At 38.3% G+C, this 24,733-nt stretch overlaps 1 protein-coding gene across 1 annotated transcript in view; it reads left to right on the forward strand.

Moving 5' to 3' along the window:
• Positions 1-24,733, forward strand: part of CFAP61 (cilia and flagella associated protein 61) — a 232,240-nt gene that overhangs the window by 89,282 nt on the left and 118,225 nt on the right. Inside the window, exon 17 of the mRNA XM_063443717.1 lies at positions 5,766-5,893. Within this exon, the coding sequence (XP_063299787.1) occupies positions 5,766-5,893 (128 nt within the window). The remainder of the gene's footprint in view (positions 1-5,765; positions 5,894-24,733) is intronic.

A 24,733-nucleotide genomic window follows, 5' to 3' on the forward strand; every position in this document is an offset into this window, starting at 1 on the left:
TCAGAGATTAAAATTAAGAGGTGTCATTAGCCAGCCCGGAATAAAATTCCAGATGGTTAATGTGAATTCTTTGTAGGATTGATATCTATTAACAACCTATTCACAAGCAGGATTAGGAAACTAAACCAGTGTGACAATACTGCCAGGTTTTTGGTCGTGAATGAGTTAAGGTGCGTTCTTCCCTGCAATACAATTCAGGGTGGTTTTTATTTGAAATTGTCTGTTCCAGTGAAATGTAAGACAAAGAAAAGCAGATTGTGATTACAACTGTCTATGTCATATGTTACAGCTGATTACTCTTCAGGGGAACATATGTAGTTATTTGTCCTGACAGTTTGAAGAATACATTGTTTATATGGGACTGATCTACCTAATTCCCCACTCCCTGGGGCCAATGTGTGTACTTAACTATTAGATAAAAAGGTGATTTCTGAAGCATGACAGCTGTTGGATTTAGGGCCATTGTGTCATCAACAAAAACTCTTATTTTCTTTTTACCATGCTGCATTGTTATGATGGCATACATGTAGATGCATAAATTAGATACAGTGCTCATTCTAATTCTGTCGAGTCTTCATGCTTCTTGATTTAATGGCAGTTTTTTAAAAATAACTAGATGGAGAAACAAGTCTAAAACAGGAGAAATAATCAGATCACATTTTAATCACCCAATTTATACTAAATTAGTTTATAAAATGCTATTTTATGGAATTACTACTGAGATTGCCATAAACAATGAGTAAAAATGCCGCATGTCATGACATCCACGTTGCATTACAGCAGTGGTGCCCAAAAGGTAGATCCCCAGATTTTTTTTAAACTACAGCTTCCATGATGCTTTGTCATTCTAAATGCATGCAAAGCATCATGGAAGTTGTAGTTCTACTACATCTGGGGATCTACATTGTGGGCACCTGTGACTTAGAGCATTGGGTAACTCCCATGGATAGTCTCCTGACCTACATGGTGTCACTGGCGATACTGAATGGATGTCAATCTGTCCTTTTGAACGAGGAGAGTTATAGTCCCCAACATCTTGAGTACAAATGTACACTGTGGTTGCTAGGGTGCCACGAGTGCTTTGTTGCCCATTAGTGTAAGTAGTCAAACTGTTGTAGGATGGTTTGACAAGTTACCAGGGGATTGTCGGGTGCTGCTACTTCAGCCAGAGAGCTGGAAAATCTCTGTTTGAGCTAAGACCTGCTCTGTCACTTCCAGAGAACTTCCTTATTTCATTATCTGTGTAAATGCTACGTAAGGGGTGAATAACTCAGCAAACGTTAGTGTAAAACACACTTTTATGCTCATGGGATGTCATCCTTACATCGTGATGCTACTTGGGCATCTGCTGTCAAATGCAGTCTGATGGCTTGCAAATATGGTCATTCCTTCCATATAACTGCATGTTTTGTTTCATGGCACTAACATTGTGGAGATTACATTCATTTGCTTGGTATTTTATGGCTGTGCCAGAGCAGCAAGGTATACACTGTTCATTTCAGACATAAACACTAATTAGTATTTTTTCTAGTTGGGGGTTGAGTTGCAAGGTGCTACTTTAAATGTTGTTTACATTGGTTTTTGCTATTGTTATTGTTATTTTGGATGTGAGTGTATTAGCGTCTCCAAAGAGACTATAAGGTATATTAAATATCTCATAAAAGATACATTCAGGTTAATTAACCTATTTCGATATATGCTGTTACTTAAATGTCCAGCAAACATACATAAAACAGTCAACCCCCAGCATCAAAGCAATGAACACTTTCCTGAAACTTGTATAATATATATATATAAAGTCTAATATAAAACTCATTCACTGCTGTAGTTTCTTTAAGTACAGGGATAACCGCAATATCATAACTGCAGCAACTTATAGTAGTTTGGGCTTTTCTTAAAATACAAAATCAAATTTTTGTATTTATTTTTTTTACACTGACGACCCGATGTTTAAAGAGATAGTATGAAGTACTTAGTCAAAGGGTTAAAGTAGCAGTACTGGAATACATCACGTTCTGTTCTCTGGTGGCTCTGTGAATGCAATGCAGCTGCAGTCACCTAATTACTGTAAGCGTCATCATCCATGGCAAGAGAACAGCTTGAATGGTACTTTGTGTGTTGTGATCAGAATAAAATGATTAACGAATACCACTCTATTGTTTAGTCGTCATTAAGCACAGTTGCCAATGGAAAGGCAATATAAAAAGGAAAGGCTTTAAAAAGTGACCGTGATCAATATAGCATGCAAGTGTCAAAGACCAAGAGATGTACTTGACATAATGTGTACCTTTTGCCTTCGTTGCAGCCTGGCAATTAACTTACGCATTGGACTACAAAAGGCTAATCACAGAGGAGGGCAGGTGGTAATCTAAGAATCAATTTTACTCATAATCTATACAGTTCTGCTAGGACAATATATTAATGGATGGCTTTTTTTTTTGAGACCTACAGAGGTGCAGTTTATTTTACTCTAAAGCATTAAAATTGATTACACATTAGTAAGGCAGTAACACATTGGTTATAAAATGAAGAGTGTAGGTCAGTAAAGATATAACATACAGCCCTGGGAAGAATTGACAAATCTACCATGTTTTTTTCTCTAGACAGAAGGAAATCGGTTAATCAAAAGAGTTCCAATGTGATCATTACTTAATTAATTAACTAATTAATGTAATTATTTTGTCTTATGAAGTCTAAATTATGCATGAAGATGTTATATGTATCCAGAAGAGGATATTAACTTGAGGGCAAGACAGGAGTGGTAGACTAGGTGTGACATTATTCAAAAGGTACACATCACTTAGTATAATTCTTAACCCCTTATGGACAGATGACGGATATATTCCGTCATGATTCCCTTTTATTCCTTTTATTCCCTTAAGGGGTTAAAGTAGAAACAAATCACCGTCTTTCTAAAAAAAACCAGAAAAACAGTATAGATTTCTGGCAGCTGGTGAATGATATTAGTGGGTCATATTATTGTCCATTAATGTCTTGATAGTGTTAACAGAGTTTAATTTATATCATTGGTGCATCACTATATCTATATTTTGTTGTTGTTGTTTTTAACGTGGAATTGAATTTTCCAAGAATTCGAAAATCTTTCTAATATAGAACTTTAGACAAATTGACACCTTAATGTTAATAAGGATTAGGTTACAACATGCATTTCAATCTATATATGGAAATTGTCGCGTTATGTTTATTCTCAAACATTTGCGGAGATTTTTATTAACATGACATTTGTTGGGAATTCAAAGTGAATTTAAAATTTAAGGCTAAAATTGTTAAACTGGAAACATTCTCCAAGTCGGCAATGCCTCCAGTTATGGTGCTTTTGGCCTTAAATTATTTGAAATTGAACTTAAATTCCCAACAATTCTCACGTTAGTGAATAACCACGCTAGTAAATAAACGTTTACTTTCTTTTGACGCTTATGTACTATCATAAAATTCAGTTTGATCTAATACACGCTGTGTTTTCAATTTATTTTAGAGCTACAACAATTTGTAGTTGCAGTGAATGGACAACCAAAATGCCAAATTTACTCAAGAATACACTGATTGATAAATATTTCCCACTTATCTGCCTTTTATGGCCTGAATGTTTCAGATCAGTTATCACTCTGACCTGTTGTTTAAAAAGGAAATATTGTAGACTCATTGTGAAATATAGCATAACTTCGACAATCTTACTTGTTCTAACCATGCATGCGCCATGTGTACAGTACTGCAAGCATTAACTAATTTACATACGCCGCTAGGCATTGCCTGCCAAAAAATGCAAATAAAAATATTTTAAAAGTGTTAGTTCCTCTTTAAATGAGATATGTGTGTATAATATAAGTGTGTGTATATATATATATATATATATATATATATATATATACACATACACTATATATATATATACACACAGTACATAAATTATTAAGAGGACTTGGGAGGAGACTCTAATTTTTAATCTAGATACATTAGACCTTAATTACAAAAATGCAACACGGATCTTTTAAAAATCGGTGGGTATAAACATAACATTACACCAAGTACTTATTCATCTTTAAACATGACCATATGAAATAGTGTTATGGTCCTTCTTAAAGGTACCTTGTTTGACCACTGGATGTCAGAATTTATCTGGACAAAGCTGGAGCCATAATGATATATTTGTGTCTGGAGAGAGAAGCAAGGTAATGCATGTTAAGGCACATGCAGAATAACTTTGATCATCCCCGACCAATCAAACAATTTAAAGAAGCAGAATGCTGCAATATTGTAGGCACAATAAGAACATAATATCACTATGTAACCACTATGTAATAAATCAACCTGCATGATTATTGCTTTTATTATTATTATTATTATTATTATTATTATTATTATTGTATTAGAATGTGCTTCTTTTTATATTCACAATCTGTGGCACGGTAGATATACTTTAAATACCCAGTAAACCTAAGTCATTTTCTCTGCACAATGTCATATTATAAGCAGGGACTTGCTCTATGTGTTCACAGCGTGTCCAAATGCTGCTGGGGTGTTTATTAAATATCTACGATATGAATTGGTCAGTTAGTTAATTTAACCATTTTATTGATTCCCATTTTCTCCAGGGATGTTATATATCAAAGATATCTAAAATTGGCACATGTTTCAACTATTGGTGTAAGACTCCCTGAGCTTCATGGGAATTGTAGTTTGCAAAGGTTAGCCATCAATGTTATTTACTGCGAAGACTCAGACTAATGTCTGAGATTTTATAAATTGTTAGTTGCAGTCATCATCTGTGTTTGTATTGAAAAACTATCCTTGTACATAAAGCCTGCAGACACTCCGCTTTCTTAAAATAACGATGGACTAAGTAATATACACTTCAAATTTCTTAAATAGATTATCTTTAAAAAATTTAAATCTTGAGTTATAAGTGTGGAGGGTCGTAATACCAACCTACGTTATAGTACGATGTTACTGTCTTGTTATTATCAATGTATCAACTTTACTTGCATGCTGTCTATACAAGGTAAGTGTGGTGAACATTCTTTGAAATGGAAGATGCTGTAAACTGTAACTCCCATCACTACCAGCTGTTTCTGGATATAATTTAATATGTGTATGGTGCTAGCGAAAAGGTCTTGCCAATTTTGCCATCTCCATTAAGGCTATTTTAGTCACCTATACCTTTTTTCATGTGTGGTTCAGAAATCCTGTCTGTTTTGTAGTCTAGTTTTCAAAAATCTTTACGTATTTTGTATCACAAAATTATTATTGTCTGATTTAAACGAATGAACCGTTTCTACACTCATAGAACAAAGTGGGGATATTCTACGAGTTAGATTATATTACGGTTCTGAATTGTCTTGGAATGAGTTTTAAATAATACATTCATATACAAATTACAGAACGCCATATATAAGTGTTGGTTTGCTAAACTGTATAAGCACGTTACCAGTCAACTTATCCCCATCAACATTTTCTTCATAGCTATAGCATACAAAAGGTTATTTACTAAATTGTGAATTGTCTGTAATTCATAGTGAATTCAGAGTGAATTTCAACTCTTGGGTCAACATACCCATATTGGAAAAATTCTCTAAGTCAGCTTTGTTTTCTGCTCAGCTTTTAAGAATAAAATGTAAATATTATTTTGAATTCCCCACAATTCGCACTTTAGTAAGAAACAAGAATTTCTATAATTATAATTTGTGCATGATCCTTATTACTTCCATTGTAACATGCTTAATGAATGTAATTTTCTATTAACGCAGCCAGGCTATGCTGTGTACCACACCAATCGAAAGCTTACCTTTGAACCAAAGATTTCCATCAACGCCCGAATTGTGGTGGTCGGAGCATCCGATGTTGGCATTTCTTTTCTGGAAACCCTTGTGCTTTGGTGAGTTAAATTCAATTGATCAATTTCAGTTAACGACAAATAATACTATAGGTCTGCTTGTATTATTTTTAGTGATTTTAAGAATAAAATTATTTGTTGCTGATATCCTTCCTATCCTGAAGATAAAAAGTGATGTACCAAGAGACACCAGTTCCCTCCTTGGACTGAAAAGATTTTGTCGAGAGGATTAAGTTACTCCCACTTAAATGTATATGGTGTGATAGCAAAGTAAGCTAGAAATGGTATTATTTATTTCCTCCCAAGATTTATGTAGTTACTGTTATCAATGAGCAAAGCATAGGTTTGGGTGTAAGCTAACCACAGACAGTTGTTTCGATCTATTGGATATCTTTAACATGGCACTGGCTTTAGTTCACATCTGAATATACCATGTCAAGCCTTTGTTTTATAATACCACTACCTACCAGGTTCAGATAACCTCTGCAATGCACAAAAGACTTAAAGAAACACTATTGGCCCCCTGACCACTTAATCTCAATGATGTGTTCTGGGTGCCATTCCCTCTCCCTCCTCCCGATAATAATAAGTACCAGCATCATAGGTACTCATGTAGATTCTCAAAGAGAGACATATGAGCGTATACCATGCCTAAAGGGATGCAAAGCTGCTAATAATTAATAATTAATTACTTTGAAATAACATTATTATATCAAGTTTTAGGCCTTTAGCATTTTTGGAGTAATTTTCACAGTACACACTGCTGGTATATTTGGCAGACATGACTGCAAATGTCTGAGAATGACACCGTTACAGGGTTTTTCAGTAAAGTCAGAATTCAAAGTGAATTGAAAGAAAATGTTCCATTTCTGGCCAAAGAAGCTGAACTGAACTGGAAGCATAGGTAACTTAAAGAATGTTTCCAATTCGGCTGTTTGGCCTTAAATTCCAAATGCACTATTAATTCTCACTTTATGTTATTATGCACATGGTTAAATGGTAAATAATAATGTCAAATCAGTAGACGAATCCTGTTATATGTTTATTTTCATTCTGCTTGATAACATCCAACAGCAGCAAAGTTCTAACATGCACTCCTTGTTACATCTAGTGACAAATGTTCCAATTAATGTATTAAATAGTAATTCACTTACTTATCTCAATGTAAGTAAATATCAATTTGCATGTATAACTCCTTCACATAAAGTCCAATAATTTCTGCCTCTCACCCTCCCAGTCGTCAAGGTCTCTGATGTCTACGGAGACTTTTCTCCTAAACTTGGTAACATCAATCACTGGACAAAAATTGTCTCTAACGTTCTGGTCTAGTCTTTGGGCCTTCTTGCCCTTTGTGAATACCTTCCCTGGAAGAAAAATACATTGGGCAACACATTGTTCCTAATATCCGAGATGATCAAGGTTTATGAATCTCTTGTAACGTACTGACACAATTTACATGTCTATATGCTTCTGCACTATCTGAGCCAGTACAGTAGCAGCTGTAAAAAAGCCAGGGTAAATTTAATGCATTAGTGCTTCCTTTTTACTAATTAGTCACTAATTGTAATTGTTGTCTCTTGGCCTAAATGTTTCTCTGGCGTTCAGGTGTCTGTCATATTAATTGGCAGCTGTTTTGGACTAGTAACAGCTCAGTAGAATAACAGAACTTTTAACCATGTGTCTGGTCTGGGCATATGTTTTGTGGATTGGCAGGCATTTTTTTTTATATTGTCTGTGTATTTGTTTAAGCATGAATTCTGAGTATATGTAACCGTGTGTATGTGGAAAATTATATTTACTATATTAAGATAACTGTTAGAAAGAAGATAATGTAGCATATATTCACAAAGACAAAGAAAAAAAAAGATCACATTTCAATTACAATTGTCTATCCATCTTACAACTGTAGATATACAAGTGATGAAAAGTATAACTCATTTTAATGAAAAAAAGTTTTTTGCATTTTGATACTATACAATGGCTTAAAGATGAACGGTCACTTTTAAAATGATAACAAAGGGTTACATGAGAATCTATAATTTGATCATTATTGGCATGTTAATTGCTGTCAATGAGCCATTAATGGTATCAAAGTGATTGAAATCTGTTTCCAGTGCTTTTTGACAAAACCTTTACCGTTAACCTTGCTATGAAAATTATCAGTATGCGTCATATGAGATATTCAAGTTTAATTCGCCATATTCCTTTCAAAGAAGATTTTTTGGCACATTAACTGAACCGTCAGTTAGTTACTGAATTCAACACCTGAAAAAACCCTCCAACCACCTTAAATGTTTTTTTTTTTTTTAAATAGTTTTCTAACAATTAAAGAGACACTATAGTCATCAGAATAACCACAGCTTATTGTAGTTGTTCTGGTGAGTATAGCCTGTCCCTGCAGGCTTTTTAATGTAAACACTGCCTTTTTAGAGAGTGGCCACTCCCCAGAGCTTTTTGCCGCCCATGCTCAATAGCCTCCCAATGCTTTCCTATGTTATCAAATCTGATGATGTCAGCCAAGGAGGCAGATCGGGGCAGGACCAGACATGATTAGCCCTGCACGGCACAGGAAAAAGGTGAGTAAATACCGTCCTAGGTAAGGGGGGCCTAGGAGGGCCATTTTCTTTCCTGACACTATAGTGCCCCTTTAACCAATGTCACATAAACTGCCAGCGTGCAGGAACAGAACACCACAAACATCATCCTTGTGTTGGTGATCTATTCAAACAAGCACTAACATTTTCTTGCTAATAAATGAAAGCAAAAAAAAACCCAATGTAATAATATAATGACATAGCAACATGGATACCACAACAAATAAACATGAATACTATATCCAAATTGCCCTATTCTAACATGCTTAAAGAAAAGTACATGCAAATCAATGTTGATTTGGAACAAAATGGGTTAATAACCCACATGCTAACTATTCTCATCACTATTGCTCCATAAAATGGAACAGACAGACAGGTCTGATATCTCCAAGATGGATCCATTTTGTTTGTTATTAACCTCACAAAACCATTCTTAACTTGCGCTTTCATCATTTATCTTGAGATCATGTGATAAATAAAGACAACTCAAGTTAAGCATGGTTTTGAGTTGATATTGATTTTTAACTTCAGTAATGTTACATACTGGCAGAAAAAGTTTTCAACAATGTCGATTGCCTTGAAAACACTCACATATGATAATGGCCAAAATTTAGAATAGTTATGAATCAGTTATCTAGATTGTGATTTAACGTGCTTAGCTTCTTCTCATCCTCCGTAAGATTGGTCTACAAGATATTGCTCTCTCCTGGTGCTCCTACTCCCAGCGCTCTTTTAGCATTTCTTTCTCTGGCTCTGCCTCTTCCTCACAACCTCTCTGTTGGTGTCCCCCAAGATGCAGTCCTCGGTCCCCTACTGTTCTCGATCTATACTGCCTCCCTTGGTAAACTCAACAGGTCCTTTGGCTACAATATCACTTCTATGCAGATGGCATGCAAATCTATCTGTCCTCCCCCTGATCTCTCTCCGTCTCTCTTGACTAGTGTCTCTGACGGCTTCTCTGCTATTTCTAACTGGATGGCTGCCCACTTCCTTAAGCTCAACTTGTCCAAAACAGAACTTCTGGTCTTTCCTCCCTCAAGTGTTTCTGTCTCCCTCCACGTTAATGGTGCAACCATCAGCTCCACCACGCAGGCTCATGGCCTAGGTGTTCTCTTTGACTCTGACCTCTCCTTCACCCCTCATGTCCAGTCTATTGCCAAATCCTGCTGTTTCCATCTCAAAAACATTGCGCACATCTGCCTCTACTTAACGCCAGATGCGGCTAAGATGCTGGTCCATGCAACTGTCCTCTCTCGCCTTGACTACTGCAATCCGCTTCTCAATGGTCTTCCGTGCTCCCAACTTGCCCCATTGCAGTCTATAATGAATGCGGCTGCAAGGCGCATTTTCCTGTCCGACCGCACCTCCCACGCCTCACCCCTCTGTCAGTCCCTGCATTGGCTTCCTGTAGGATATAGGGCTCAATATAAAATTCTGGTTCTTGCTTTCAAATCTCTACATAATGCTACTCCCACCTATCTATCCTCACAAAAAAACACAAGTATGTCCCCTACGCTCTGCCGAAAACCTGCGTCTATCCTCTGTTCGTACTCCTACCTCTTATGCTCATATCCAAGACTTCTCTAGGGCTGCACCATTCCTGTGGAACTCCCTTCCCTTTTCCGTTCACCCAGTCTCCACTCCTTCAAAAAATCATTAAAATCTCACTTTTTCACAAAAGCATATCAACTAAACTGTTAATGGCTGCAAAAAAAACATACTAAGTCTTCATTGAATACTATTCTACCAATTTACCTTACCTTTTGTGTCACTTTACCCCACTCCCTCTAGCATGTAAGCTCTGTTTCTGTGTGTCAAACTTGTCTGGTTACAATAACATTTTTGTTAGTCCACCCATTGTAAAGCGCTACAGAATTTGTTGGCACAATATAAATATAATAATAATAATAATAATAATAATTTGTTAATGAATATGGTTTGATGATTTAATTTGTCACGGGTTAAAAATGAAATAGGAGAAAGCTTGATTAAGTAACATCACTTTATTGGATGTTACAGAGTGTGTAGTATGTTGAGCTAATATAGTATAGTAGTTCATCAATTATCTGCAGCTAATGTGGGGACATGGCTGGGCAATAATACGTTTAGATGGATAATCAATCTCTCTTAAACTTGCACATTTAGCAAACGGTTGCTGAACCGTCCACCTCTACAAATTGATTTTTTGCTTTTTTCAGTGGATTGTACATTATGTGAGTCAGATTGCTGATTGGTGGATAATCAAGGAAGATGGCTGACAAATCACAGTATGATTGATTATCTACTGTATTTCACCAGTAAATACTGCAGATAAAAATCTTTTTAACTGGGCTGAGTGATTTATTAGCCATAGTTGTGAAGGTGGGTTTTCTTTTTTTCATATACTTGCAGGAGCAATAGTCAGTTACTAATACAAATAAATATAATTTGTCACAATACAACCCATTCTATGGATGTAAATCTATTAATAATTGCTTATATCGTATTTATCATATAGGTCATTCTACCAACTAATACATGATAGTGTCGTTTTTACATACGTGTTATCATTACAGCAGTCTGGTTATTGCAAATGACTTATACGTGAACCTGCTTGAAATACTGAAAGCACTTTTGACCATCCTCTTGCTGTTAAAATGCCAGTCATATAAATAGGCTTTAATATCAATAAATAGAATTGCCTTAAAGGATTACTCCGAGCACCATGACCGCTTGAGTGGTTTGACATGTTCGTGGTGCCTGGAGTCTGTATGTTCAGAATTTTGCTGCACATGTGGAGTTTAATCCTTTTGCTGCCAAAGGTGTAACATCACTTCTAGCCGTGACATTGGGGAGTCATTAGCTAAACATATTTCAAAGCACAGAGTTTTGCATTCTTTGACTGAAAAAAGTCATCTGACACTCTTACCCAATGAATGGTCAGCTGTAGATGGAGGGCTAGTGGCTGCTTAAATTTTTTTAAAAAATGTAATCCCCCCCCCCCCCCGATTCTTACCTTGGACCAGGGAGGGGGTAGCCTTGTCCCTGGTGGTCAGGTGTGACAGGAGCTGGAGCCTGCAGCCAGCACACTGCATGCAAGGAAGTAAGTCGGCCTGCCTCTCCTGATGATGTCAGGAGGAGGGGGTGTGACTTCCTCTGCTCTTCTCCCAGATTCCCCAGCGGAGTGCTGTGGAAGTTACACCCCGTCCTCGTGACATAATCAGGAGAGGCTGACCGACTGACTTCCCTGGCTGCAGGGAGAGAGGTAATTTGAAAAATCCAAGTCCCCAGCCAGAGGCAGGGAATTCAGATTTTTGCACCCCCCTCCCCCCGCTCTGGCGCCATAAGGCGGCTGCTTGTGCCGCCTTATGGACAAGCCGGCCCTGACTGCCATTACATTCTATGTTTCTAATGGCAAAAGGGTGAAATAGTTGATACCTGGGGCTCCTGTAAGTCAGCTTTTAGTGGCCTGAAACTGACCAATGAGATCTTTGCAGCGCTGAATGTCAATGCTAGACATAGCCCATTTATTGTGTGGTTCAGGCAGCTTTGGGAAGACACTTCAGGGTCTGAATAGACCCTGGCTGGTTCACCTAGTCAGTCAGCATTAGGAACAGTACTGGGCATAGCCAGATTCCCAGCAATGATCACAGTGCTGGTCGGAATTCCACCAAGTGTAATTATGAAAATGGCCAATAAATGGTGTCAACATACCACCATCTACTGTGTTAAATACAGTAAAGCCCATTTATAATATCAGAATTGATCTTAGCTATGGGTTACCTTAGGGTTAAAGTTGGGGATTGATTATGGGGTAAGAGGCTATTTGTGGCGAAACCAACCTCGCCACTGTTCACTGGAGGAGCCTGGTTGCTCGCCTGCTCCCTTTGGACTATGGCCCTGCAGGTTAAATCGTTTATTTTCCCTGCAGAAAGGCGTTTTTTCCCTGCAGAAAGGCCTTTCTGCCGGGGTGTTCGGTAGATTCCAACTACCGAACGGGGGACCACTGGGGAGCTGGAGTGTGCCGCCAATTGACCGCCCAGAAGCTGCGGTTAACCGCAGCTTAATTGATGAACGCTGGGTGGCCTTTGTTCGTTTGCCGAACACGTGGTAGCGGCCATTTTAAGTCCCGAACGGCCAGCGGTGTTCAGCACTAACACTGTGGAACTAAAAACGGATACTTACTTGCGCGAACACCGCTGAGCCGTCCACCCCCCGGTTCCTATTCGTGCCCTTGGTGTCGAACACCGGTTCAGTCGGTACTTTGGGATATGTGAATATGTTAACCCAGATAGCTAAGCCATGGAGCCCATTCGTGTAACGAAAGACTATGTGAAAGACTTTGGCTCCATGGCATTTAAACTGTAAGTATGTGATCTGAGCGCCATTCGGTAGTAATGTGCGCTCAGATCTAAGCTATCTGGGGATAGGTAGAATGTGTATGTTTTATGTACTAAATGCCTCAATGGGTAATTTTGTGTCTTTTACTGTCTTTTTGTCTGCCATGTGGGTAATGGAGTTTTGCCTCTGTCCTTGGAGATAATTGGATTACTTCCCCAATTATCTCCAGGCCAGAGGGGAGGGATTGTGATGCATTGTGGGATTGTTTAAAGTTGTATGTCTGTGATTGGTCCGTGGCCAATATGTTTCCCAGTTTCCCATCTGGTCCCCTAGGGGAGTGTCCACCAGGTGGGAAACCTGCATAAAAGCCGGTCAGTTAGCCCCAGCAAAGGAGTTCCTGCTTAACCCTCAAAGTGAAGTGTTGTCTCATTCTTGGGGGGAATTTGATTGTGTGCCGATTGCTAGAAGTGTAAGCTGTTCATAGGGCTTTTCCTGTTCGGCTGCTTCCTGTGTTCGTGTGTTTCCTATTCGGGAGTTGGTGACTTCGTGCAGTTTGCAGTTCGGGAGATTGGTGATTGCAGTAGCTGCTTGTCTATCTGCAAGGGGATTATCGCCTAAACGGTTTTTAACCTCCGGTGAGCAAATCGGTCCGTTACACTAGTGTTGGGTAGGGTTAGGGTTAGCATGAGGGTTAGGGTTATATTTACTGTAGGGTTAGGGTCAGGGTTCATGCTGTTTCGGGGTTAAAGCTATTGTAGTGCTGAAGTTAAGGATAAGATTATGGTAGGCATACAGTTAGAATTAGTGTAAACATTGGCTAAGGGTAATGCTTAGTATAGGATTAGTGTTAACTATAAAAAATTTATTTAAATCCTAAACATACTGTGCCCTCCACTAATATTTGCACTCTTGGTAAATATGAGCAAAGAAGGCTTTGAAATTTGTCTTTATATCTTGTACTGCTCACAGTTCAAGTACAGTATATCATAACAAAAAAATGAATCTATTGAGTGCCTTTCATAATGCATATTCAGTTTTTCTTGTATGCGCGTTTAAAATTGTATACACATTTTTTATTGTCTCTATGTATTGATACAAAGTATCTGTGGATTGAACCAAAAATAAACATTTACATAAAATAAATAAATATGTATTTATTGTTTAACCTTTTGATATTTTGTTAACAAAATATACAAAAATACTCTGCTCTCATGGATATCAAACAACTGCAATCACAACAAAGGTTTGTAAAAAAATAAATCTTTATTAAATATATTCTTGGCACAATTATTGGCACCATTTTAGTCAATACGTTGTACTACTTCCATTTGTTAAGATAACAGCTCTGAGTATTCTCCTATAATGCCTTATGAAGTTGGATAATACATCCCAAGGGATCGGAGACCATTCCTCCATACAGAATATCTCCAGATCCTTCAAGATTGATGCTGGTGGAGTCTCCTTTTCTGTTCAACCACAGGTTTTCTATGGGGTTCACATCAGGGCACTTGGATGACTTACGTGGTTTTCAGGTCAGTAAATCATTTTTTTGTGTTCATTTTGTGTATGTTTTGGATCATTCTACTGCTGGAAGATCAAACCATGGCCCATTTTAAGCTTTATTCCCATTTTGTGGATCTCAACAACCTTTTGCCGTACATTACAGCTATATTCATTGGCCTTACCCATTGTGATGAATTAATAAGGGAACTTGGCCTATGTGTTACTTCATATTTATACACCTGTGAAACAGGAAGTCATGGTTGATCAATTTCCTATTCCTAATCAGCCAAGTGTACTAAATTATTTTTTAAATATCTATGGGAATATACTTCCAAATATGAATTGATAGGGATGCCAGTAATTGCGCTACATATATATGTAAGAAAGATTTTGTTTACAGACCTGTGTTTTTGCAATTGTTTGGGAGCAGAGTATTTTGCATATTTTTTTTAACAAAATATCAAAACTTTAAACAATAAAGACATTAAAGACTTCTTTGTTCATATTTACCAAGGGATCCAATACTATTGTAGGCACTGTGTTAGTCATTAAAGGGACACTATAGTCACCTGAACAACTTTAGCTTAATGAAGCAGTTTTGGTGTATAGAACATGCCCATGCAGCCTCACTGCTCAATCCTCTGCCATTTAGGAGTTAAATCCCTTTGTTTATGAACCCTAGTCACACCTCCCTGCATGTGACTTGCACAGCCTTCCATAAACACTTCCTGTAAAGAGAGCCCTATTTAGGCTTTCTTTATTGCAAGTTCTGTTTAATTAAGATTTTCTTATCCCCTGCTATGTTAATAGTTTGCTAGACCCTGCAAGAGCCCCCTGTATGTGATTAAAGTTCAATTTAGAGATTGAGATACAATTATTTAAGGTAAATTACATATGTTTGAAAGTGAAACCAGTTTTTTTTTCATGCAGGTTCTGTCAATCATAGCCAGGGGAGGTGTGGCTAGGGCTGCATAAACAGAAACAAAGTGATTTAACTCCTAAATGACAGTGAATTGAGCAGTGAAATTGCAGGGGAATGATCTATACACTAAAACTGCTTTATTTAGCTAAAGTAATTTAGGTGACTATAGTGTTCCTTTAAACAATCAAGACTGATATATGAATCTATTTTGAGTTGTATTAATTAATTGCCCTGAATGTGTAAAAATAATTATAAGCAAAAATGTGAAATACAAATAGTTTTGATGTTTTATTATTGTTTTTCCCATTTTTAACATTCTATTTAATATAATATTTTGTTAGGTATACATATAGGATGGTAAATAAAAGCCTTCTCTGTGCTTAAAAGTGAAATGTAATATTTATGGAGGCACGTGAAGAGAAACCCTTACATTATGGTGGTACAAACCTATAGCTCAAATTCATGGTTTGTTTTGTTTTGGAATGTGGACAATTCCCTCCGTCCTTAAGGTCAGCCTAGCAGTGAGTGTCGACAGACTGAGACAAATAACATTAAATGGAGAATACAAGATGTATTTTGGGAAGGTAAAACTATTTAGATCAAGTGTGTCCAAATGTGGCCCTCCACCTACTGGAGGAGAACAACGCACAGAATTCTTGGAATGTAACTCTGAACGCTGGTATTGTATGAGTTATCGTTTTTTTACCCAATACACAGTAATGTAAAAAATGAACAATTTGCATATTTTAGAACTATCACATTATTCTGTTACTTATTTTAAATAAACAGACATAAAACACTTTACTACAGATTTATGTAATTTTGCAGTCATTTTGCTGTTCATTTCAAATGTTTCATGCACTAAAAATAAATTGATTGAAGCAATTTGTGAGCATTTAATCCCGAAAAGAGGAAGTAGTTTTCTTATTATTTTTTTACATAATTATTTTAAATTACCTGTATCCATGGATACGCTCGAACATTTACTCACCTTCCTAATCTTCATAGGAACTTTGAGACTGTTAATTCCTTTGTGAAATCTAAATTGCAGTTGTTATATTTATTTTGCTTTGGTTAAAAAATGAAGCAGGTAAAACAAATGGAAATAAACTGTTCTTGATGCAGAAATTGATAATGACACATGATAAATATTCCCAAATATGGTACATTATAGTACAGCACAGCAGATCATAACATAAAAGACCAGTCCCTACATTCTTTTTTTTTTTTTTTTAATTCTTTATTTTTTTTGTGCAAGATAATTACAGGCATACGTAAAGTGCCACAACAGCACAAATAGAGGAGTCAACAGAAGTGTAAATTTGGCACTGATAAACTGCACATTTTTGTTATTATATTATAACAGGCTAGACTAGCATGTCTATATCAACATCGGCTGAGTGGAAATAATTAATCTAATAGAGCTAGATAGAAGCATGTTTGCTATAACAAGTGAAGACATGCTGAAAAAAAAGAAATAAACAAAAATACCACCAATGGGCCACTGCTTGGGTTAGTCCTTAACGTAATGGTTGGGGGAGAGGACGACTTTAGAGTAACAGGGAGCCAAGACTGGGCTCAAAGTCCCGTGTTCATCCAATGCCTTTAGCTCGCTGGCCAGGCTGGGGCAGGTGGTCGGTGTCCTTGGGACCATCGCAGGTTTTATCTCCCTTAGCTGTCAGCCATCTCCCATTGTCACAGGCTCTTCTCACTGCAGTCAGGCTGGGTTCTTGTGGTGCTGGCAAGTACTGGGCTGCTCGAGTGTGCGAGCTTCTTGCAGGCAAGCTAGGTCGCCGAGGTCTGGGAGTTTGTGTCCGTGCTGGAGCTCTGTGGGTACGTTTAATCTCAGGTGCAGGCTGCGAGGGGTTCTTGACTCTCAGTCCTCTGAAGGCACAGGGAGATGGTATCCCGTTTAAGGTCTCCGTGGGCTTAGATGAGGAGAGGGTGGTTTCTTGCTGGCGGGACTCTATCCGGGACCAAAACGCTGCACACAGGGTGTCGAAAGCCGTCTGGAACCGTATCTCCCAGCAGGACATGTGGTTGGTCGGTGCGGCGGCCATTTTGGATTCACCACGCACCCCTTGTCGGTGAGGTGACTGTAAGCTTTAATGCCTGGCAGGTGTGGTGGTGTTCCCAGGTGGGGACCGGGATATCCCCCGCAGGTCCAGAGGAGGGGGGGTTGAAAGATCAGTTCTGTGCGGTCCGTTTGGCCGACCAGATCCCCAGGAGAGCGGCCGTCCCTCCCGCGGCAGGTCCGCCTGTAGGCCGCAAAGTCAGGAGTCGGGCGATCCGGTGAGTAACTTCGAACGTTGGACACTTGTGGGTTCGCCTGGATGCCCTTGTTCACGTTGGTGATTTTGCAGGGTTTGATCTGTAGATTGTCGGCCTTTTAATGCCTTATTTTAGTGTTTAGAGCAGGAGCTCGCCGGGCATGCGACTGCTCCGCTTGAGTGTCAGGCCCCGCCCCCCTCCCTACATTCTTTTAATTAAACAAAGAAAGGCTGCTATTCTCATAGGATGCTATTCTTAGGATCTGGACATACAATATACACATATAATTGTGCAGTATTCTGAATTCACATACTTTTTAGCATATTTATAGAATGCTGTGAAAGTTTTATACTAGCATCTCTTTCATATTAATCTCTGAATTTTGGTTAATTAAATCTAAATGATAACATTTAGGTTAAAATAGCCAAGCTACAAGGAATAATAAATCAATAAGGAGCACACCCAAAAGAACTTAAAAAAAATGTATATAAATTGTGTATACTCAACACATACATAATATCTAAATAGAAAAACAACATATAATGTCTATTGAAAATGTACTAAACACACTACCCTGATTCTCCCTTGACAATAGCTACTTGCCAAAATGTTGGGGGTATTTTTTTTACCTTTTTGTGTTCTTTGATATCTCCATTTGATTCTCCTGTTTTTCCAGATATAATGTTTCAGTCTTGTTCAGGGGTAGGCAACCTTTTAGCATCACTGCGCGGAAATAAGATTGTGGTGTCCTGTAGCGTGCCGCTGTTTTTCTTAATTGAGGTGTGCATGTTTCTGTATTCTGCTTGTGTTATTTATACTGTAGTTGCTTTGTATTGTTGTATTTGTGCGTATATGAGCTATTATATTGTATATGTTCATGAGTAGTTTGTGGTATCGTGTATAATACCTATGAATGTGGGCTGTGTATGGGGGCTGCTTGTGGAATTGTGTGTGGATAAATATGTCACGTTGGGTGTTTGGTAGTGTGTGTATGTGTGGGGCTGTTTAGGGTATTGTATGTGAGATGCTGCATGCGGGGTTGTGTGCATGTATGTGGATTATAAGCAGGTTACGTTTGTTCGGATTGTGTGTATGTTTGTGTGTGGGCTGTTCGCATTATTTGTATGAGGGGAGGGTTATTCTGGATTTTTGTGTATATCTAGTAGTGTGGGTGCCTACCCTGGGTTCCAGTGAGGACCAGGCTGGCCAGGTATAGGTCAAGGACAGGAGCTGCACCATCAGCTGTGGGCTGCCCAATCCAGTGTGGATTCCCATTCACAAGTGCTGAGAGGAAATGATCTGAGATCACTTCCTCTACGTGCTGCAATGCAGAAATTGAAGGTTGCCCTTCACCACCTTTTCGTATTAGCAGATATCTAAAGTTTCACTGGGACACCTGATAGGCCAGAGCCTGTTTGGCTCTAGCAGCCCTGAGTGCCGTGCAAAGACACCTTGAGTGCCGTGCATGGCACACGTGCCATAGGTTGCCTACCCCTGGTCTAGTTATTCACTTGGTATATATTGTGTATATTATATGGTACTTTATGCTTTAGATTGATTCTATTTCTATTTCTTGTTTTATTCTCTGTATTTATGTTTTTTTTGTTTTTTTTTGTTACATATTGGATGTATTTAGTCTTTGTATGGCAGATGTAATTCTATACAGTGATTGATAGCCCAGTCACTGGTGGTGGGTTTAGTATTTTGTCCATAGATATTATTTGTTTTTTTGTTTTTTTAGGTATTATGTATGTGTTGAGTATATACAATAAATGTGTGATATTTCTTTTGGGAGTGCTCCTTATTGATCTATGATTCATTGTATTTTTGGACTCTATGGGGAATAGAGTCTTTGAGTGAACACCCACTTTTAAATTTTAGGTCCTTTTTATCTTTTGTATATTGTTCTCTCACAAATATTGCCTCCGATCTAACGATAATATAAAAAAGCCAAGCTGTCACTAGAACGGAGTTGGAAATATTTTTCCAGTGTAGCTTATTTGCCTAGAATTTGCATTTTGTAATGAATTTGATACATTTTGGCGAACAACCCTATACAATAATGTGCAGGTATGTCTTTTGGGTGCTTAGTATGCCTTAAGAAGCTAGTTCCTAAACAAAGAGGTTGTAGCGGAGCTCCCTGTACCCTGGCTGGGTACCTCTGCCAAGGACCGCTTCCTATCTTGTACCGGGGAAAACTGCCACTCTTCTGGAGCCTCTCTGTCCTGGAACAGGATAGAGGACTAGCTCTATTCACTCCCAGGGACTGGATGACACATAGTCCTGGGAGCTGTAGTCCTTAGAAGGACTTTCCCCGCTGAATCCTCCACTAGCTGGAACAAGGTGCTGAACAGTGATTTAGCCCTTTCCCCTCCCACTAACTACAGAGCAAATAGTTCTGGGAGTACAACTGATTTTAATGAGCCAAACTCTGCCTTTTATGCACAGACCCCAGCAGGGGGTCTCCATTGTATTTAGCACAAGCCCCTGCCTGGAATCTCTGGGCCTGGGAGATAATTGCATTAAAGACCAGTAAGCTAATTATCTCCCAGGAACAGAGAGCCAAACACAAACATAAAAAACATAAAAGTACCCCAAAAGTATCATAAAAATATATAATAACCCCACAAATAATACGTCTTTAAATAGCCCTGATCTGAGCACCCAAGTTCTCCAAATAGCGCTCAGATCCATGCAGTGTAGGGGAAACGCCACCTTGTTAAAGTTCTGACCGGCCACACACATGGTCCTATGCCCAAAATAGTTCCAGGGTGTTTGGTGGTTTTGCCGGTCAACGTTCGGGAGCTCCTGCAGCCGCAATACGGGGTGCTCTGCCTGGCTCTTAGGTAGCGTTTGTGCCTCTTAGTCTCAGGCACCTTCTCTCCAAAAAGTGCTCTCCTGGCGGATTTCAAAGTGGTTCAAAACCACGAAACAAGTTGTCCGCACAGTCACCTCATGCCGAAAATAGTTCCATAACATTCACGGCTAAGTACCACTGGGACTATTCGTGGGTTTGGTTCATGCGAACGGCCGCCAGAGAGCCAGTGTTCGGTTCTATTTGCATGAAGGGAAAGTGCCGAACCAATGGCACCCAGGGAAAGCTACAAATGGCGGCTGGGCAGGGTAACTCCGAAACGATGTCCCAGACCTGGACCATAGTCGGTGGGCAGGAGGCCGGCTTCTACACTCCTTCAGGAGTACGTGGCAAACGAACGTGGGAAGGAGCCTTTGTCACAGAGGTAGTGACATGGGACTCCATGGACATGGAGCTGAAACTTAAACTGGATGTAAATAAAAAATTTGCATTTGTGTTTAGAATGTGCAGGTGGGGATAAAACCATCCCCACATGCATTAAACTCGAAATTTCAAGCATATTAAAACAATCTTCCCAAATCAGTAAGGTGAGAAATCAAAGTGAATTTGAAGTGAATTTCAAATTTAAGGCTACAGTAGCCAAACTGAAATCATAGCTGATAGAACTTTTCAGTTTGACTATTTTAACATTAAATTTGAAGTTCACTTTTATTTATGAGTCAGACACTCATAAATAAATGTGAACAGAGAGAGAAAGGAAACCGCGCCCTTATTTTGATACGAACATACGTACTCAAATCCTTATGGTCGTATTATGGTAAACCTCAAAAAAAGAGAAATATACAGAACAATAGTGTAACCCTGTAAATATTCAGAAAACAATAGGAAGAATGTAAGGTAGTACACTCACATTTAGCAGAGCTAAATACAGAGCTCTGCTGTTTTAGCGCGTAGACGGAATGATCCCCGTCCTGGGATAAATATGAGGTAGTCCACGTCTTGATGGTCTCAAACAGAAAAAACAGACAGGAAAATCAACATAGTGTAGTAGATACAAATATAAATATGGGTGATAAGTAAATAGAAAGTATTGTACTCACATTTACTAGAGCGTGCCTCGCTCTAGTTAATAGCGCATAGGTGGTATAATCCCCACCAAGGAATAAAGATGTAAACCAGGAGCAAAATATAATGGAAGTCTCAGAGTAATAAAAAGTTAAAATTATAACTATTTATTATACATATAAATCAGTAAAAAACAATATATAAAAAATACTCAATGAGAAAGTCCATAAAAAATCCACTTTACGCGTTTCACCTATAGAGGGACAGTAACAGGCAAAAAGGGAGACAAATGAGGGATGTATATGCATTTTTTTTATCCCATTACTGAGGAAAGCACAGATTTGAGCAATACATTGTAGGTAAAGATGACAAGGCCTAATGGAAGAATAAATCTACTGCTTAAAAAAAATGACACTGAATACTCACCAAAGACTGGTCACAATAAACATTCTGTACAAATATACATACATAAATCACATATAATTATATGAATATAATGAATGAAATATATTTAGTAAACACTAAAATATAGGGACAAGGTAATGGCGTATCACAAAATTCCAAGGCCCCGTATAAACCATGCTGAAAGGACCCCAAACTACTCCATACAATCATGTTCTTCATATAACTTTTACAATCCAGTTACACTTGAACCACTGTTACCATCGATCTTGTATCCCTTTATTTTATTATTGAATTTATTTTCTATTCATTCATCTCATATTTCCACGCATTCATTTCTCTTCCCCTTTCATTTCATATTTTACATTACTTTTCACGTTCATTTAAAGGGCTGTAAATGCCTGATCTCGCGGGCATGATCCTCTATCCCTTTCACTCCGGATGTTGTGGCCTACATCTTAGCTGATGCCTTGCCAGCATTATGGCTGCAAGAGCATTATAGGATATGTAGTCCGCAACATCTGGAGTGCCTAAGGTTTAATACCACTGGTCAGTACTGTACTGTCTATTTTCCCTGATTGTACAGCGCTGCAGAATATGTTGGCCCTCTTTAAATACAAGTAATAATAATGATAAAACCCCTATTAGAATTTATTTTCACAATTGGCATCTCATGTAATACATTCTACAGAATTATGTTGTATATGTATTTACCGGTATTTGTTTTACAAACTGTGTCCTGAGGACACTGAAAATAGAGTGGAGAATCTGTCAGGGTGTGCAGAGATATCTACATACTAAATATATACGTTTATAGTAACTATTGGATTATATATCCCAACGAGGGCCGCAATATTGTTCCCCCCTGCAACAGCTATCTGGGTCCATTGGTTCCAAGTGGTTGTATCCTCAACAGCAGATTATATGAAGGTTCTGCTAGAGACTATTGCATTTTTTGGCAGCCATACTAATATGCCCTGGCAAGAAGCCGTATTGTATCAATAATAATATCAGTAATGGCTTTTGATGTTATTGCTATTTAAATAATGCGTTTATACTAAAGCTGCTTTGGGCTACAATAGAGTTAGAGATGTTATGCAATAAATATAACAGTATTTTAAATCCAGTGTACTTATGAGTTTCAATACCTTACTCTTTTTGAAACAACTTCAGCTAATTGGAGAAATCTTTTCAAAAAAGTTAAACAATCTGTTACATTTGCAGTATCTTGTCTGCGGCCATAGTTTAACAGTGGGATTTAATCCTTCTCTTTGTATAAAGGTGGAAGTAATGTAATTGCTTCTTTATAAGGGTAAATATCCTTTGTAATCCATGATTAAAAATATATTTTTAATCCGTCCGGTACTGGAAGTAAGTTTCAAAGAAATGAAGAAATGTAATGTAAATACTGTTGAGATAAGGAAAATTACATGAGCTTGGAAACATGAATTTAAAAAAATGACATTTCTGATATGGCTTAAGAAATTTGATTTGTAATTTGCATAATCGTGGGATTATTTACAGCGAAAATGCACTCCTATCTTTAAAATAAGCCATTGCGCTTTTTTGAAAAGAGAATGTAAAGGCTGCTCTGGACAGACTGATTTAACATTTCATATCAGTACATCCGTTCATCCTTGAGGACTTCTAAGTTGTGTTTTAATTTCTCACAACACTAAATAAGCACATTGGACAGTTAAAATGGTTAAATAGATTCTACAGTTCCATCCAATAAAATGTCCTTCCCTTTTGCCCAAGGGCTTAAGGCCATCCTCAAACATAACAAAAGTCAGGTTGTACCCAAGTGATTCCAGATTAATACTTTGAACATAAATGAGTATTCCAGAATCGGAAAGGGGTATGGCTAAGGACTAGATGACATTTCTATGGGTCATTCCTGTTTTTTTATTTTTAAATAAATGTTATTCAAAAAAAAAAACAGGTGACAGAAGCAGATACAAAGAAATGAGAAGCCTCCTCCTTTTCTAACGGCATACATTTTCTTATTCCTCCTTTATGGAGTCTCCCCCCTTATTCTCGCTCCTCATTCTCTTGCATTCGTTTCTTTCTTAAGTCTCAGGGATTTTTTGCTCTGAATTGTTACTTGGCAAAAGCTTGTCTTCCCCTTAAAAAACATTTTTACATATTCTTTATACTGTATTCGGATGTCTTTTGAAGAATTGGAAACAAACACGGTAATTATTAGTTGTGATTGGTGTCCAATAAATGCTTTGTGATGTGTTTGTATATATGTGTTGCTTCTGTATGCCCTTGCAGGTGTGTAGGTTGTCCAGTATATTGTGGATAGACTATGATGTTTGTCTTTTTTCTTCCACGATTAATATGTGCTAGGTGTGTGACGAACTGGACCTCGTGACGGGTCTTTGGAGGGGCATACTTGCCAGCCTCCTACCCTGTGATTATGGCCCCTGTGTTAAACCCTATTTGAAAACACTATTTGTGCTTTTTGGGACTTATACCAGGAACAATTCGAACTTTCGAAGTGGCATTTAGAACTCCCGAAGCCATTTGAAGTGTCATTCGACCACGTGGCGGCAGCCATCTTGAGCCACGAATACAACGAGCGCTGTTTGGTCGTTGAGTTCATGGAACCCAAATCGGACACGCGACGGCACGAACACCGCTAAACTCTTACCTTCCATGGAGGTTAGGCTTTTCGAACGGGAGTCGAATGGCGTTCGGTAAGAATAAACTCACGAACAAGAGACATACACTGACTTTAGCCACAAATGGCTACGTTTAGCATATTGAATGTTATTTTGAATCCTCGAAGTAGACCAGCCGCACAGCCTGATTCTCTGGAACAATTTTGGGCATGAAACCATGCGTGCGGTCAGTCAAAATGTGACTTCCAGGAAATTCCTGAACCCCTGAACTGATCTGGGTGATCTTTGGATATGTTGGTCACCAAAATCAGGGCTACCAGGGGATGTGACATTTGTGGGGGTATTGTGTGTTTTGGGGTACTT

This window comes from Pelobates fuscus, chromosome 2 (assembly GCF_036172605.1).
Source record: "Pelobates fuscus isolate aPelFus1 chromosome 2, aPelFus1.pri, whole genome shotgun sequence".
NCBI lineage: Eukaryota > Metazoa > Chordata > Amphibia > Anura > Pelobatidae > Pelobates > Pelobates fuscus.